Genomic DNA, 18,779 nt, shown 5'->3' with positions numbered 1-18,779 from the left:
TCCCCGCAACTGATGCACTAAACCACTCAGCTATGAAGGCCAGTGCTCCACAGCTTTTAAAGAGTTTAGTGATTACTGAAGTCACACTGGTCACACAGTGAAATTACTTGCTTGTAATAAAGGAGAGAGGAGATGGGGTACAAACAGTAACTGAATCAGAGACTTCTATATTAACTGGAAGGTTGAAAAGGTAGAAAGGCAAAAGGAACCACTGGAGACACTGCCCTTCTGAATAGTCAAAAACCTTCAAAGAATAATGTGCCTTGAAACCAGAAAAGCATTTGACATGTCCTGAGTTTGGTAGAAAGATGCAAACATGGCCACTTCAGAATTACTGTACAATATTAGCACATCACCAGCTTGTTCTCAGAAGCCATCATCTGCAATGTCATAGGCTATAGAAGAGGTGAGCCTCACCTGATATAGCTAGGCCTGGATCCATTCTGACTCTCCAGAAAGCAATACACTGTCTTGGCAGGGCCGTAAGGCACCTCTATGATCATGCATTTAACTACTGGATCTGATCTACTGCACCATGGCTTTGTTACCTAACCAAAGGGATAGTAATAAGCACAACTCTGACCGCGTGGCAAATAATTGCTATGTATTTCAAAGTAATCACTATATCCTCACCCCACCCCTCGTTGATGGACCTGTGGGATCTCGTGGAGGGCTGGGAATACCTCAGTATCACAGACTGAGGGGAAAGCAGCCTAAGCTAGTTCAAAAACTTCCTAGAGAGGCACTCTATAAACGTATATCAGCCCAGAAGGGATAAGACACATAAACCACTGCCAACTGGCTTAGAAACATTTTGTCATTTCTTCTCTGGAGGGGCAAAGGATAAAATAAGGAAAGAAATTCCTTTTGTGTATAGACAGCTCTACCTTAATGCTATTTTAACATCATTTTCTTGTAACTTGTCTACACATAGCTATTTAAACATTTGTCAAACTATGGATGAGATGACTCATGTAGCCGAAGAATAAGCCTAATTGGTCAAAGTTCCAGGACACACTGTACTGAGCTATAAAGAAACACAATCTCATAGATTAGAAGTGACAAGCTACAGAAACTATCGAAAATTCCAGGAAGAGGTAAGACTGAAATAAGAATCATCGCCTGGGGACAGTTGCTGCTGTCAGACTTTATGATAATTAAAGAGATCAGATCTGTACTGTTCTAGATGGATGAAAGATACACATATATAAGCTTCGATTCTGACTTTGGCAGGCTCATGTTAGAGGGTTGTCTAATAATTTATTAGCGTCTTCAATAAAAGATATCCAGTAAGGCAAAATAAAGAGCATCTGAGGATTCGACTGTCATGTACATATGGTCCTGAAACTTCCCCAGAGAAGGAAAAAAGTTCTGTGTGATGTAACTACATGGCTCGGAAAAAATGAAAACCTTCAGAAAACCTCCTCCTTTCCCTGTGAACTTTCCCGTACCAAAGTGACCAAAGGCAGAGAGGAATTTAACACAGAGAAAGGAGTTGACAAACTAGATCAGTGTTTCTCAAATGCGACCACTGTGGCCGCATGTGGCCACCAGGGCCTTTCCTTGCGGCCACAGTCATCTGGGCTTTGATGGGGTGGGGGGGCAAAGCAGTGGCCCCTCTCCCACGGCCACCAGGTTGGGCCCTGCCCCCCTCCAGAGAGAAATACTCTGGAGGTGCAGGCAGCTGGTGAATTCCCCACTTTTCCAGGGATAGGGGAGGCAGGCTTCGGCCGCGGGGCTTCAGGCTCTGTCCACGTGGTGGTAGGCTCAGGTTCCAGGCTCCGGCCCCAGGCTCACCACCCCTGCCATTGTCCCTGGCCCCGCTGCCTCCCTGCCGACCTCCCCATTCAGGACTTAAACTTGTCCCAGGGCTTGCCGGGGCTGAGTAAGTCTGCTGTGAAAAGTGATATTAACAAACATACAAATATCACTTTTCACAGCAGAAGACTTACCAGCTAGCAAGTCTTAGAAGAAAAAAAAGTGCAACCAACAAAGCAAAAGAAAAAACAACAAAAAGACAACATGCAAAGCGCCTTATTTGTGTTTCTATTCTGTGTAGGTCCAGTAAAGAATAGAGACAACAGTAAATTATTTTTATTACAGAGTCTGAACAAACCCTACATAAATAAATTACAATGATTTGGACATGTATATGTGCATATTTATTTGTTTTTCCTAAAGTTAATTAAGTATTTAGGAAAAATTGTCAGCACAGCCACCAGCAAGTGTTGGTGGCCACACTCTGAGGCCACCAAAAAATTTGTTGTGAGAACCTCTGCACTAGATAAGGAACATTAAGAGGCAGAGGGAGAAGCAGCAGCAGGTGGGTAACAATCATACACATGGAATTCCAGCAGCTTCTTTCCACTCATGGTTATTAATGATAGAGTCTCACTTTGCCTTATTATCAAAACATTTATTTCTGGCTGAACTGATGATAATACTGCCCTTAGGGGGGAAAGCAAGAAGCAAGACACCTCATTTCTTATCCTTTAAAGTTGACGCTTGATTTACCGAGTGCCTAATCCAACAGTAAAATGACATGTACATGAGCATTAGGAGATCAATCTCCTGGTTACCTTCTTGTCTGTTTCCTCACCTTCACCCCACTCACACACATCAGCTGTTGACCCACAGCTCGCTCACCTTCCCCACCCCATTCATCCTGTTGAAATCAATAGGATGACTCATTTGGCCTAGGAAACATATGGCCAGATTCTGCTCCAGTTTTACAACTGAGAATCTGGTTCACGTGTATACAAATACTCTAATTTTAATTGGCCCATTAATGAGAACATGTGGATGATATTTCCAAGACATCACTCACTGGAATGCTGTACAGAGCAACTAGCCAGTAACAGAAAATGATGATCTCACTTATATGGTCTTTAGGAGAAAAAAAAAAAAAAAGGAAGGAAGAAGGAGGAAAAAAACCTTTTAAAAATTTAGCCAAAACTGAGATAATAAAAGTTAAGCATTTACTGTGCTTTTCTCTTACAGAAAGCAAATGCAAAATGATTTCATCAGTATCAGATAATAGACCTGCCTATAACCAGAGGGAGGTATTTTTAATAACTTTCCTAAAACATGCACCCATGTAAAAATGAAGCATAATAGAAAAAAATCCAGTACAAAAGCAATAAAATATAATCTATTATCTCAGCTCATTTTGGTTAGGAAATAATACCACAAACCTAATACAATACGTGGAAGCCTCATGAAAAACAGGCGGGTAGAGATTTATAGTCTTATCCACTGAGTGATTAATAAGTGACAGTGAAAAGTACAAAATGAAAATCATATGGATTTAAGGGAAAGGAAATAGCTTTAAAAAGAAACCGCTGCACTGCCAGGCTGCATGGGAAAAGCTGTGGGTCCACAGCAACCCTCCAGTGCAACAAAAGGAAAGCCAGTTTAAACGTTTACATTGATGTGTCTGACATGGGCTTTGGTATCACAGCCTGCTTCCCCATGGCCAGTCTCTTGGCCAGGCTACTTACGCTATGTGTGGGGAAGAGGTCAAGAGCAGATGGCAAGGGGAGGGAAAGAGATGGACCAGAAATACAAAGATGAGAGCACAAAAAATTCAAGAGGAGGATCTGAGCTATAGAAGCAGGCCAGGGGACTGAGTAATTGGAAAAATAAGAAACCCATAACAGGAGAAGATGAAACAAGACTTATACGCTTAGGCGGACTATATTTTTAACCATATATTATAATAAATCATGGACCTCCCACATGTGTAAAACAGAAGGATCAAATGTTCTTGGTTTCTTTTTAAATAATAGGGCCAGATCCTTGGATGGAATTAAAATCTGATCTTGCATTGTCTGTTTCCAGATTGAGGACTACAGGATTGAGCTCTAAATAGATGGTAGCACATAGTTACTTACAGTAATGACAACAATTCCATTTATTAGGTGCCTCTAGCACAATGGTTCTCAACTAATTTACCATTGTGGGCCGCATATGTTGCCCACAATGTGTTTTGTGGGCTGCATCCAATACTACCTGTATGGTCCTGAGGATGTCACATGGGCCGCAGCATTGTGCTGATTGGGCTGCAAGGGGCCCACAGGCCGCAGGTTGAGAACAACTGCTCTAGCACAATGCACATCTTGAAAACAGGATGCTGTATTTTATTCCTCCATAAATCTGTTTCCTGGGTACAGTATCTATTTCTACTGCTGGTTTACATAATGCACACTGGGATATGTATGCTGTGGTTTCCATGACCCGGAATTTTAATCTCCTGAGCCCTGTTTATAGTAGCATTTACACTGTTGCTGGGACCACTGCAGTGACACCATTGGTGGAAAATGGGTATGAAAAGTTCTAGGCAATTGTGTCATTGATAATATCAATGCAGTAAAAATCAACAGCATGATATGGCCCGATGTAACTAACTGAGATCAAAGCGCAACATGCCTCCTGAAAAAATGAGACCGCTAACATTTATTCATAGACCACTTGAAAATGAGTCACGGATTGAAATGTACCAGATCAAATCAATGGAGTTACCCAGGTGTGCTACTTGGTGCGTTGATTAAAAGCAGAAATTAAACAATTCAACAGTGTTTTACAAAAATGCTGTTAAAAAAATTGAACATTCTAGAAAGCTGAACCATCAAGTCCCAAACTGCAATAAAGACCAATTAAACTGATTTGTATTGGATCGTGTTTTTGTGTATTACATTTTGACATACCAGGATGTCCAAAGTGATGTTTGTCTCCTGAGGTAGTGAGGATAGCTGTAACAAAATTGTGTTTCTACTTGTAGTCTGCATTGTTCTTAGTTTCAGACTTTGCTGAGATACTCATGTCTCAGTGTCTTATGGAAACAAGTGCAATTGGGCAAAATAATGGACTGCAGAGAGTGCATGTGACATAACATCCAGAAACCTACAGCAAGGAATTGAACAAAGTCTTACATTATTACAAGCCCAGTCCTAGCTTTTCAGGGACAAGGACTGTTGGACCAGACACAAGTCTTCTCCCTTTGGGGCCAGATCCTGTTCCCAATTTAAGTTAATGACAAAATTGTAATTGACCTTACTAGACGCGGGATCAGACCTTATAAGATTGTGTTCCATATTGTGTATTGCTTAATTGAAATATTTCCTCTGAGCAGCTCTAATGTTTTTTGTGCCACATTTTGGGTCTGATTTTAGGAGGAGCTAAGCCTCCCCAATTCAGCTGCAGTCAAGGAAAGTTGAGGGCACTCAGTACCTCACCAGACGGGGCTCTTTTTTGGCTGTGAGTAGAGCTGGTTGGTAATTTTTTGAAAAGACTTTTTTTTTGACATTGGAAAATGTCAATTCGCTGAAAGGGTCCGTTTCGACAAATTTCTCAGTTTATCCAAATTTGGGGGGAAAAGTTTCAAAAGTGTTGAAACATTGAAATTATTTTTTTTTTGGTTCAGAGTGATTTGTTTCAAAATGTAAGCTCATTATAGTTTTTTAAAGTATTAATTAAAAAGATAAAGATAGAAACAAAACATTTAGAAAATGTAAAACCAAAATGTTTCAATTGACCTGAACCCAAAACATTTTGGGGTTGTCAGTTTGCAAAAAATTTTGAGATTTTGACATTTGGTCATGATTCAAGAGGGGAAAAATGTTTGAAATCTCAAAATTAACTCTTTCTCTAGGCTATTTCTGTGTTCTTTCCTAAAATAACAGCCTAAATCTAGACCTACAGAAGAGCTCTGTGTAAGCCAAAAGTTTGTCTCTCTCACCAACAGAAGTTGGTCCAATAAAAGATATTATCTCACCCACCTTGTCTCTCTAATATGCTGGGATCAACGTGCTACAACAACACTGCAAAGCCTAATCCTTATAAAGGCAAAACTCTCTTTGCCCCCAGCAGTGAGTACAGCATTAAGTTTTGAGATTTTTCACTGTTGCATTGTATCAGTTATTCTGCAATATATAAAGCTGACATCTTAAGGTAGCAGGCAATGACCATTTCTTACCTTTAATCTTTCTGTTACGCCATCAGTGAAACTGACTGTGAATTCAGCAATTTTTGGCACCCTGAGTTTTCCTTTGTTCTTCTGGTCAGGCTGATATTCTGTTCTTGTTTTCACAATCACCTGAAAAATGTCAACGCTTTTAAGCTTTAAGTGCAAAGTAGGCATTTTTGTTATCTTAAATAAATTGCTTTTCTATATGCCATTTCACTGGCCACTCTCAAATGTGTTACAAACATTAATACAATTTGAGAACTAGGTAAAATAGATTAGATTAGATAAAATAACTTCATCCATCATTGAAATGCAGCCACCTCTGAGATGAAACATTAGCTATTTAACTGCAGCACTACACAACAGTAAAGAATACCGCATCCAATTGAATCTGCAAAAGGCGTTCCAATGGACTATATATAATCACTTACGTTGTGCTAGGACATTGAGGTTATCACTTCTGCTCTTTAATAGCTACAGGACCAAAGACATAACTTTTATATCCCACCCAAATGACAGAACTTGCAACAGCACAGCCCATTAGCCCCTCTAAAGAAAGAGCATAACTTATTAAAAGCCCAATCTGTGAGGCACTGAGCACTCACAATTAGGCCCTGAGCCACCAATATCACTTTCCACCTTCTCCTGAAAAGTTCTCACATAAAGTGCTGACCAATCCTGTTCCTATTTAGCTTTTAAGAATGATGAGACATAATCCAAGGTGCTATAGCTACAGGTTTTTAAAGGGACAATGTCAAATTAATAACACTGCAACTTTGAGATATATTGAACCTTTTTATAAATCTAGGAAGAATAACTAGATAAATAAAGTATTTTGTACTAAACTCACCAAAATAAATGTTACACACTGAACACATGACTGTACCTAGAGTTGGCCAATAGAAGATCAGACAGACATACTCTGAAACCTGACAGCTATTGAGAGAAGATGTCATCTCCATCCCTTTCAAAACAAAACAAACAAACAAAAAAAACCCTAAAACACTATTGGAGAGAGAAATGGCACATAAAGTTTCTAAAAGGAGGGCTTCCACAAAAAGGCAAAAGACACATGTGAGGAACAAAATTCTGGAACTCTGAGGAACTTGGTCATTCAAAGTATGGGAATTTCTTGGCAATCCCTAAAAAGCTGTTGAAGAAAGTTGGCCAGTAATTGTAAAATGAAGAATATCAAGCCTAATTTGGTCCAGGAATTGTCCCTAGGATTCTCCTTCTGTACTTAAATCATGTGAAACTTGGAAAAGGAGGAAACCACCCTGTGGGTTCAAATGCAAAGCACGTAGCTAATAGCTAATATTTATACCCTTGAATAATATCCCTTTCCATATTATTTGCTACAGTAGCAATCACAACAGCCTTTAGAAGAGTCAGAAGAAGTGATTCAAACACATTTATATTAAAATAGCCTTTTAGAATATAGTGAGCCCAAACTGAGTCCTGGCAGCACTACACGAACTTTGGTGAAGCAACACCAGGGGTGAATTTGGCCTGGTGGGTTTGAAGTGACACTGCATCTTCTATGCAGTGGAGAGTAGAGTTAGGGTGACCAGATGTCCCGATTTTATAGGAATAGTCCCGATATTTGGGTCCTTGTCTTATATAGGTGCCTATTACCCCCCACTCCGTCCCGATTTTTCACTCTTGCTGTCTGGTCACCCTAAGTAGAGTAAGGGTCCAATCCTGTGTGGTCCTTACTCAGTTATCACTCAGGCAAAACTCCCACTGAAGTTAGTGTGAATGTGCCTGAGTAAGAATGGGGTTAAAAATAAGTAAGGCTCTCAGGCTTTGGCCAAAACAGAGCTGAGAATGCTCGAACCCACACCAGATTGGGCCCTAACTCCCACTCTTCCTTTTCACCCTTTGTAAAGCCTCTACAGTAGATTATAGAGTACTACCTATAAGCACCTGCACACCTGTGCTCAGAAAATACCTTTTGTTCTATTTTTAAACCAACCGTCCACAATACCCAGATCCCCTCCACTCTGCTGTTTCCAGCGGCGTATATTTTTTCATGTAATTGCAGACAGCAATGCAGAAGTAATGCAACAGTGTTCATTTTCCTTCCATAGTGTCTGATTTGTTTTCAATTTAATCCCTTTGACTTCTTTCAAATTCCTTTCACTTGTTTCATGTAGATTTTGTGTGTAGATAAATTCCATAATGATAGGTAAGAGGGTTTTCCCTTATGCTCGGACAGTAGGCCTCAATGCAGAGCTATAAAGTTAGAAAATAAAATATTAAGAACCTTACTTGTTTCTATGTATAATTTATATTTTTTCCTGCACATTTGTTATTCATCCTGGTTTTCTTACTCAACGGCTTTACTTCAGCCAAGGACCTCTCCATAATAAGGGTTTAACTGTGCTAGCTACAACCAGGAATCAAGTGTGATGTTGAAAATAAATCTAGCCAGGCCCATACTACCTACTGAACAGTCCATTGCACCATTTTGTAACAGTCTTTTCAGGAGGAGGAAGAAAAGAAATCCCAGTCCTCAATTATCAGAGAAACTATTTGAGCCCCCTTTGCTAGTTGCTCTAGCAGTTAACCTTTGTGTGAGTGGGGCCCTAATTGCTCCACTGATCAGATTAATTCGCAGGGGTGTGGTAGAGCTGTAACAGAGGCATTTAGGAGTGCTCTTCTATTACATACAACCTGGTACATTCCAAAGGTAAAATATTTGCTCTCCAAAAGTATCTTGATTAGGCAGCTGGTGACTAGACAGAAAAAAGACATAGGCTGAGTGTGGATCCTATCATTGTAAGGGTAATCTCCCCACTCTAGTCCTAAACCATTCTTAAAGCCAATGCAAGGGGTGCTGAGCGTTGAGCTGAAGTTAACACCTTGTTCACCAAGTGCCCAGTCACACGGGAAAAAAATCACCCAGTTGGGGTTAGATTAGCAGTATCCAGCAATACGAATGAGCTCCATCAGGTGGTAGGGAATGTGACGTTGCACTCTATATGATTTTATGAAAGTATGCTGATGAGTGTGAATATAATGTAACTAAAATATGCTTTATGCAAAAGGTCTCTTGTAAGGTATCATTACAAAGCTTATAATCTACTGAGTGTGGTCATCCTATTTGTATAAATGTATCACTCTTGTATTTGAAACTAGAAATATGAAATATAACTCTGAGGGCCTATTGTAATTATGCAAAGTGTGGGCCATTAATGGTGGTTTGAAATCTTGAGGGCTCCCATCAACCAGGACAATTGACTGTGGATGGCTCTGTTGGCAGGCAGGCCTTCCTGTGAGTCAGGCTGGGAGGAATGAAGGCTTGGGGTCTCACAGGACATGTGACCATGTCACCTGGAACTGAAATCCATCTTAAACCTGGTACTTTTCCATTTAGAAGGGGGGGGGACCCAGAGAGACAAAATTCCCGCCTTGTGCCAAAGCAATATAAGGGGGTGGAACAGCACAAAGGGGACTGCAATCATGAGAAATCCCCTAGCTACCACCTGAGCTGGAACAAGGGCTGTACCAGGGGAAAGGATTGTGCCCAGACTAGGAAGACATCCAGTCTGTGATAGAAGCTTATTGAAACATCTGAGGGTGAGGTTTTATCTGTATTCAGTTTTCTTACTGTATTAGGTTTAGACTTGCATGTTTTATTTTATTTTGTTTAGTAATTTACTTTGTTCTGTCTGTTACTACTTGGAACTACTTAAATCCTACTTTATGTATTTAATAAAATCACTTTTTACTTATTAATTAACCCATAGTATGTATTTATACCTGGGGGGGGTATAAACAGCTGTGCATATCTCTCTACCAGTGTTATAGAGGGCGAACAATGTATGAGTTTACCCTGTATAAGCTTTATACATGGTAAAACGGATTTATTTGGGGTTTGGACCCCATTGGGAGTTGGGCATCTAAGTGTTAAAAACAGGAACACTTCTTAAGCTGCTTTCAGTTAAGCCTACAGCTGTTAGGGGACGTGGTTCAGACCTGGATCTGGGTTTGCAGCAGGCTAGCGGGTCTGGCTCAAACCAGGCAGGGCACTGAAGTCCCAAGCTGCCAGGGCAGGAAAGCAGGGGCAGAAGTAGTCTTGGCACATCAGTTGGCAGCCCCAAAGGGGTTTCTGTGATCCAACCCGTCACAGGGAAATCCTCCCACAGACCATACCAAGTGCTGCCTAATATGGCTCTCTCTGCATCTATCTCTATAGTGATGTCTTTGGAGCAGGTCTAAACTACAGCTGGTCGAAACATGGTACCAATTTTTCACAAAGAAATGGAAAATCATTTTCATTCTGCCGGTTTAGAAATGGAGTGATTTTTGTTTATTCAAAATTCTTTGTGATTTTTTTTTTTTATAATTTTTGTTTGTTGAACACACACTCTCTCTCTCTCTCTCGCTCTCTCTCTAAATGGCAGCAGACTCTCTAAGAATCTACAGCCGAATGGCTGTAGAACTATGTAATAATAAAAAATCCCCACAGTGGAACCTCCACAATCAATACAGTAATCAGAGATCATTCATTTGTACATGTCCTTGAAGCAGTTCCATCATAAGACCAGGATCCCATTGTTTGAATTAAAAATCAGGCACCGTATATCTCACCAGTTATTTGTTATAAAACACAGAAAATATAGAGGGCCTCATTCTTTCCTCACTCATTTTACAACAGTTTGACTCCACTGACTCCAACAGTTACTCCTAACTGACACCAGGAATAGAGAATTGGGCCCCAAAGTGTATTTGATCTCAATACAAAATGAAGCAAAAGAAATTCCCAGGCTCCCTACTTGCTTCTTTCTGGTGAAGTTACAGTGGAAATGGTCTGTTATGAGGAAGGCAACTTCCCTAGAGAGCATTGCCCTGCACCGGGTTACCACTCTTTTAGGAGGTTTCTTAACTATGGCCCTTTGTGCATTTATAACACAAAAATCATTCACTCAAAATCTCATTTAGCTAGAGAAATAAATAATGTCTTCGCTGCACCCTGTCAACGTGCATTAGTCTCCCGAGTGACCCATAAAGCCACACAGTCCTGTCTCTCATTTTTCTTTCACATGCCTCCCTGTGTTCTCATTTCCTTCTGCCATTCTGGCCTCGACTTCAGTAGGATTCAGCATGGTCACGAGGGTCTGTGCTTGCAGCTCAGCATCTTAGACTAAGGCCCAGATTCTCAAAGGCATTTAGGCACTTAATTCCCATTTAAATCAATGGGAATCAATGGGAGTTAGGCACCTAAGCTCCTTTGAGGATCTGGGCTTAAGCCGTTTGTGGCAGAGGATCCATGTTTATCCATTTTGTAAAGCAACATGCACATCGATGTCATACTGAAAAATAATTTTCAGCCTATCAATCAGTGGGATCAGTTTAGCCTCTGCAATTGCTGAATAAGTACCATTTAACACTTGTCAGCCTTTGTGTGTGTTCGCCTAGGCCCCGATCTAGCAAAGACTTACAAATGTGCTTAACTTCACACACGGTGTTCATCCCACCGAAATGTTGCAGAGTGTAGCTTTACTGCTGGCTATACCTTTATCTATAGGCTTTGTGACCCTTTCAAGCTCTGTGCCCTAGGTGGAGTCTAGACAAATGCCAACTCAGAGGATCTTTAGGCAAAATGATATTGCTGCTATAACTTGTTTACAAATCCCTTACTACATTTCCCAGCCAGGCCCCATCTTGCATCTAAACAGGGACGATGCTGTTTATAGCAAAGGCAATAAAGAGGACAGAAATAAAGTATTCTGTATTTGCTTCACTTCGTGTCCATGGTAGAACTGTCCTGTGAAAGCTGCTTCCAAAATGAAGTTTGTAAATGGGTTGTAAGACATTTTAGGAAGAGGAGAAAGCTGCCAAACCCAACATGGAAGCACTTCTCTTTCTTTGGATCCCGTCTGCCACACCCCACCCCCTTCTCCAGAAAAAAGTCTAGCTATCTCTTGCAGTCTTTAAGGCCCCACTCTAGCAAAGTACTTAAGCATGTGCTTACCACATATAAGTAGTCCTATTAATGTCAATGGGGTTACTCAAATGTACAAAGTTAAACATATCCTTAAGTGCTTTGATGGACCAGAGCCTAAGACTATTGCTTCAGTCACCATCACTCAGCAATTTATAATAATAATGCTTACCAGGCCTGTCATGCTCTTCATCCATAGAGCTTTACATAACAGCACATAAATCATTCTCCTTATCGTACAAATTGGGAATTAGAAACAGAGAAGGGGAAGTGGTTTGCTGAGTCATACCAGCAAGTCAATGGTTGAGACAGGAATAGAAACCAGCTCTCATGACTCTCAGGCCCATGCTCTACCTACTTGACCACACTGCTACTCTAAACACCCCATGTTCTCTCAGGTTCCCCCACTACAGAAAGCTAAGTGGAGCAGAGCTTGGACAGTGGCACATTATGGGATAGCAATGGCTCCAAGGCACACTCCATCTGAGCACATGGAAGCCTTTGGTATGCTGTGGAATCAGGAACTAGGAAGTTAGACCAGGGAGACGGAGGCTCTCCATAGCATGGCCCCCCTTAAGCCGATTGGGATACTGCAGTGTAAGATCACCCTCCACACATTGAAATAAAGGAGGATTTTATGGCAAGGACATGGTGGGATTATGGCTACTGCCCACCATGGGTCACCAGCAGAGATTAAACCCAGGAACTCTCCCATTAAAAGCATGAACCTCTGCCTCTTGAGCTAAAGAACCAAGTCCACTGGCTGACAGCTGCAGCATCCTCATTAGCCTCTTATAAAGATCAGCCTCTAGAAGGGGACAAAGAGTATCACTTGAGCAATATGAGTTACAGAAGCTCATGGGATCACAATTCCTAATGAATCTATTCTGTGTGTGGCGGGGAAGGCTTAGAAGCAGTGTGGGGGGTACTGAGACACCATGCCAATGACCCATCTCTCGAAAGATGTCCCAAGATCCATGGATATTCTCTGCAGATGTCAAGCAGTCTGTGTCTTCAGAAGGCCAAGTTTCCTGCCCATTCCAGAAGCAATAAATTCTGCTCCTCAAATGGAACATTGTTTAGGGAATTCTGTGAGCTCAAACTCACTGATTTTCCAGGCCCTATTTCTAGGTAGAGGACAAATGGCCATTATTCCATAGAAACCTTTGTGTAATTTAGTTAATCTTAAATGCCATATTTACATCTCATTTCCTAATATTTGAATTATTTCCCCCTAATTTTTGACATCTTGACCAGTATGAAAAATGTCACCTCTCAACTGCTTCAATAATCTGAAACCTCTGTTAGGTCACCTCAGAATCTGCTCTTTTTCTCTGGTTTCCTATCACCTTTCACACCTTGTTGAAGCATTGCAATGTCTCCTGCACCTGCTCCTGTCCTGCAACACACAGTTCCCACAGACATCTCTGCCCTCCGCTTCTCCTACTCCTCTTTCTGCTACTCAAGTTCTGCCAAAACCTCCTTCCTAAATGACTCTTCTCCCTGCTCTTATCTTTGTGCATCCTTTCATGAAGCATACATGTTTGGATACTGTGCATGAATACCAATCACCCTCTCACTCTTCATTCAAATCCCTCCTTAAAACACATTTCTTCTGTGACACCTATCAATAATAACCCTCTAGAATGGGTTTTTATTAGGCCTTTAAAAGTAGTGACAATGTAGGTAGGCATGAGCCATATATGCTATGCAGTTCCATTTCCTGTGGGTAATATTCATCCTTGCATACAAGCAGAATTTTGGCTGATGAGGTCTTGTATTAAAACAGTCACAGAGGTCTATAACTAAATGCACCTGCTATGTTGGGCCTAATCCTCATCCCACTAGAGTCAAAAGCAAAATTATCTTTGTCAGCAATGAGTCCAGAATCAAGCCCTTTGTGCGTAATGGTGTGTTGGCTTTGGCAGATTATGGGTATATTGAGGTGAGGAACAACAGATCAGATGCTATGTGTGCATGTTAAAAACTATAACCTACATCCGGGGGGGGGGGGGGGGGGGAATAAACAGCAGAGAGAATGTTGGGAATTCCAAATGTTCAATTGATGAAGGAGAAAGAAAGAAAGAAATTAAAAACCATTTGACCATTTGTTTTAAGCAGGAGCGGGGTAAATGTGAAATGTAACAAGGAAAAACATGACATTTATTACTGTAACTTTTAAAAATCTGATTTTCCTGTAAAAGATGAAGTAGGAGATTCAGAAAATGAATTGATATGAATTCTAAGTCTTTTCTTTGCGTGGCTAAATGTAATATCATTTATTGCCACTTTATATTTGTGCTTAAGCTCTGCATTTTCCCCAAAGAAATGAGTAATAACATTTAACATAACTGGCATTGTGAAAACTTTAAATTATTCATTTAGAAAAGGACACACAGCCCTCATGTAATTCCCACTTCACTGCCAAGGCACATGTAATATATTACAGTTCAGGTGGTGCAAAGTGCAAATCATGAAAATTTAAAATACTACTTTCCAGGATTATTAATAATGGAGAGTCTCTCACTCTGAGAGGCCTTGGTATTGGCAAGACAGATAAATAAAATGTACTGCTCCTGCCAAGGAGAAAGGTTTCTTCCAGCATCAGAGCTGACCTATGTAGTCCCACAAAACCATGATACCCCTTGAATTTGGGAGGGAAAGAAATTCATGGCCAGAAGGGACTATTAGATCATCAAATCTGACCTCCTGTGTCACACAGGCCATAGAATTTCATCCAGTTAGCCCTGTATTGAGCCCAATAACTTGTGCTTGGCTAATGCTTGTCTTCCAGGAAGACATCCAATCTTAGTCTGAACAGGATTGGGTGCCCAAATCCCATCAGCTTTGAAAATAGCCTCAATTTCCTGCAAGCTGTGCACAATGACCTGAGTTCAGGGTCAGCCTTAGAACTTGTGGTGCCCTACATGAGAATAACTATAGTACCCTAGGTAAGCTCAGGAAGGAGAACTTATAGCAGGCGAGCTTATTAACCAAAGAAGTTTTTCAGGACTTCACTTAAAGGAAAGATGCCGAAACATATCCTTCTCTGTTACACTGGCAAGATTAATGGCACTGATGGGCAAACAAAGGAAGGCAGAGGTCTAGAACACTGCTCCTTGTGATTAAAAATAAGCAGCAACTGATTTACATTTAAGAAGAGGAGAGCAGTGACTTTTTGTCTGTTGATGCACAAGCCCCCACTGCACACTAGTTTTGACCCCTTTGACCACTCATTTAAGAGGCATCAAAAGCCAGCCTGGCTCATGTTCTGACTCTCAGAAGCCATAATCCACAGATGGCAAGACTGCATCTGTTACAGACAGAAAGTAAAATTCCCTTTAAAATAAAATCGAAAACATTCCTGCTCCCTGATTGCAAAACAAATTCAAACATAAATATAGGCCAACCCAAGTCCTTCCTCAGGCTCTATGTCTCACTGAAGTTAGTGAGAGTTTTGCTTGCGCAAACACTGAGTAAGGTGGAATTCACCCTTACCACTTAACCCCCACTCTCTTTACCTTAGGTTCAGCTGATTAATAGGGCCTTACAAAGGCCCTCTGCTATGGAGTGACTTTCACCCTTCAGGATTTGTCCTATAAATAATAAAGTAACAAGGATTGTTGGGGATTTTTAGCACCTTCTCCTTTTTTATAACAGATTTTCTGTTACTGCTAACTCCTGCTATAATACGCCTAAAAGCTGTCTCAAGGTCCATAGAAGTCAATAGCATTGATTTCAATGGGCTTTGGATCAGGGCCTTTGTCCTTTGGCAGGTGCTCCAGCCCTCAGGCAAGGATAGGACAAAAGACATAGGGGTATGAGCCACAACTAACAAGTGTAGTAACTACATGTGCATGGAGATGAATACACATTATTGGCACATTCATTTAAACAGAAAGAGTGCCTGGGAATCCATTTAGACCAATACATTACAATGGGTTTTCACCAACAGATAATTTTAATATGGTAATCATCAGAGTTTTCATTATCAATCCATCAGTTTTAATGTTGTTTTTTAATTTTACAGGTGGTAGCCACTACCTGAGCGATTTAAACCCCACACTGTATGGCAATTAGTGCCTGAACTTGACCAGCTGCTTTGTGGTAGCATCAAAATGAGTTGCTCTTATGCATCCTTGATTTCCCCTAATGCCTCTCAGACATTTCTGAAAAATCATGTTAATCATTTTTAGTTATTTTGTTATTAATTTTCAGATTGTTTATCAGCACTAGAGGTAAAGAGCCAGTTTATCCTCTCATTTACACCAGTTCAGATCAGCATCACTTTATTGATTTCAATTATGTTACTCTTACTTGACACCGGTGCATTGACGCTAGCACAAGTGGAAGGAGAATCAAGACCATTATCCCTATTTTGGCATGGATCTGGTTTCCACCAACATGTGTCAATTAATTTGGTTCTGATATATATATATATATGGTTCTTTATAGAAAATAAATAAATAATAATCTGCTTATATGTATATAAAATATATAAACACACAAATATAAATATGTAACATATGTGTATGTACTAGAAATATATGCACACACATTGTTATGTATTTTCTATATATAATTTTGCTGCTATCATTATCCCATGAGATTTACTCCTTCACTCTGTCTTTTGTATCGACATGGCATTTATCGCTGTGCTATCTAGGCACCACACTGCAGCAAGCCTTTTTTTTTTTTTTCAAAAGGAGCAGTGACAGTGGAATCTCTTGGACATTTGATCTCATTGTGAATATCCTAATGGTATCCCACATTATCTCCTTGTAACATTATTGACATATATCATCACTGTATATAAACAGACAAAATGATTTCATAGTACATACAGTACCTTAAAAGAAACCAGCTGATAAACACCATCCAATCACTGGTGCCCATTTTTGAACATTTTAGTGCAGCACTTAAATTCTGTGAGTGTTGATTGGCTAGGAGAAAAAGCTGCTCCCTCACAGAAGCCAATGGGGAAAAAAGAATACATGGAATGACCCATTACCACATTTTCTGTAGGGGAATTCAGTTGTTCTAGTCAGATACATCAAATTGAATTAAAATCAAATGGACCTTGAAAGGCCACAGTTAAGAAAACAAATCTTGATTTGCGTAATTAAAATGAGATACCCTTCAACTTTTGTTTATTACACAATTATCATCTCATCACTTTCAATGCAGGTGCAGACTCACTTGCTCACATGATGCCTCTTTTGTTGTTCAGATGCATTCTAAGCCTTTTCCTATTTAATTTTAATGCCATTTTTAGGAAAAATATATTAAGCCTTTTCCCAACCTGCAATCACAAGGAAACATTTTCTAGTTTGCATGTGTCAGTCTGTTGTGTTAAAAAAAAACACCAACAAAGAAAACCCTTTTTTATTGTGTTGCATTGATAAGGTAGAAGGATTGCGTTTTAATGCCCATTAGAGACCAGTAATGGAACAGGGCAGTGAAAAGCAGAGACCTGGTTGCTCTTTGTGAGGTTTTTTTGTGTTTGTTTGGGGCAGGGGGTTACCTTTTCTGGAGCTGGGAACTGCAGATGATTTACTTCCAAGGGTGTGATCAAAGGAACTGTCTGAAAACCATCTTCATTGGATGGTTGTTTGCTGTTCTTGTCACTCAAATTACTCCCCAGCTTCACCATTCTTGGACCTCACTTTCCAGACCTAAAACAAATCAAGATGACTGATGTTACAAGGGGATGGGGATGGGCGAAGGGGAAAGGAGATGGAGAAGAGGATTCTGTCTGACACTGCTCTGTTGAATTCTGCATATCAGTCATTGCTCATTTGGGCTTTTTTACTGGATTGCTAGAGACAAAGCATATCAAATCTGGAACAACTTCACTTTAAGGTACATTAAACAAATAAAAACTGCTCAAAAGGCCCAAAGTGAGTCCAAATAAAAACCTCTCACAATCCCACTAACACCACAAATATTGTTGCAGATCAGGACCGCGTTGCAAAAAGCCCTCGCACACGGGCCAAATGCATCCCTGCTGTAAATCCACTGATGCCTATGGACTTCTACCAGGGATAAACTTGGCCCAGTATTTGTTTCATCGCGTATATTGTTGGTGTCTAGAGCTACGAAAATCCTTGTTAGCAGACAACATAAAAAGTGCACAGAAAAGAATGCTGCTGAAACTGGCATGTTTCCCCTTGTCCTGTGGTTAATCAGATGATGGGGCTGCTATTACAGGCTGGAGGCTGCTTTCCTATAGGCTATTTTTGTTTAAAGAAGACAAAATATTTATATGAGAATGGGTTTCTGATTTTCAATATACCCCCCCAAGCTTGAGCCCCTGTCAGAGCGGGACAGACACCCCCCAAACTGTGGCACAATGCAACTCAGGCTGAGCTCTCATTGTCGGCTGTTGGTGGTGAAGCTATACAGGCACACCGGGGATGTTGTACAACACACACAACACACACCAGCAACAAACACCTCCCCTCCCCCATAGCCACAAATCTCCCTGTACTTACTGCAAACCACGCTTTATTGGGGAGGATCGGGCCGAGTTGTGCAGGACTGGGCTTTTCCCAGCGCAGGAAGGTGGTGCTGAAGGGACAGCGCTTCGGTCTGCAGACGCCCGGCTCCAAACGCTACTGACGGCGAAGCAGGGAGTGGAGTGCTGAGAGCAGCGCCAGCCCGCAGCGCGCGCGCACACACACACACAAATACTAGGGTAGCAGCTTCCATGTGGAATCTGGCACCACCTGCTGTTTCAGTGCATGGCCGCAAGTGCTGCAGAAAAAAATCCGCTGGAGTCATACAGGGCAGCCGGGAAAGCGCTTACCCACCACCGCCACCTGGAGCCTGCTCAGGGAACGAGAGGGGAGTTTTCAGATACAA

At 40.9% G+C, this 18,779-nt stretch overlaps 1 protein-coding gene across 1 annotated transcript in view; it reads right to left on the bottom strand.

Annotated features, from left to right (window-relative positions):
- The window catches only part of NSG2 (neuronal vesicle trafficking associated 2), a 47,380-nt gene extending 28,884 nt beyond the window's left edge, over positions 1 to 18,496 (bottom strand). The window contains exons 1-3 of the mRNA XM_024199388.2: positions 18,410 to 18,496; positions 17,440 to 17,590; positions 5,975 to 6,094 (exon numbers count right to left, since the gene is read on the bottom strand). Coding sequence (XP_024055156.1) covers positions 5,975 to 6,094; positions 17,440 to 17,568 — 249 coding nt within the window. The 5' untranslated portion in view covers positions 17,569 to 17,590; positions 18,410 to 18,496. The remainder of the gene's footprint in view (positions 1 to 5,974; positions 6,095 to 17,439; positions 17,591 to 18,409) is intronic.
- Positions 18,497 to 18,779: the final 283 nt, after the last annotated feature.

Source organism: Terrapene carolina, unplaced genomic scaffold (assembly GCF_002925995.2).
Source record: "Terrapene carolina triunguis isolate 2854851 unplaced genomic scaffold, T_m_triunguis-2.0 Scaffold629, whole genome shotgun sequence".
Classification (NCBI taxonomy): Eukaryota; Metazoa; Chordata; order Testudines; family Emydidae; genus Terrapene; species Terrapene triunguis.
This window is presented reverse-complemented; position numbering and strand designations above follow the sequence as displayed.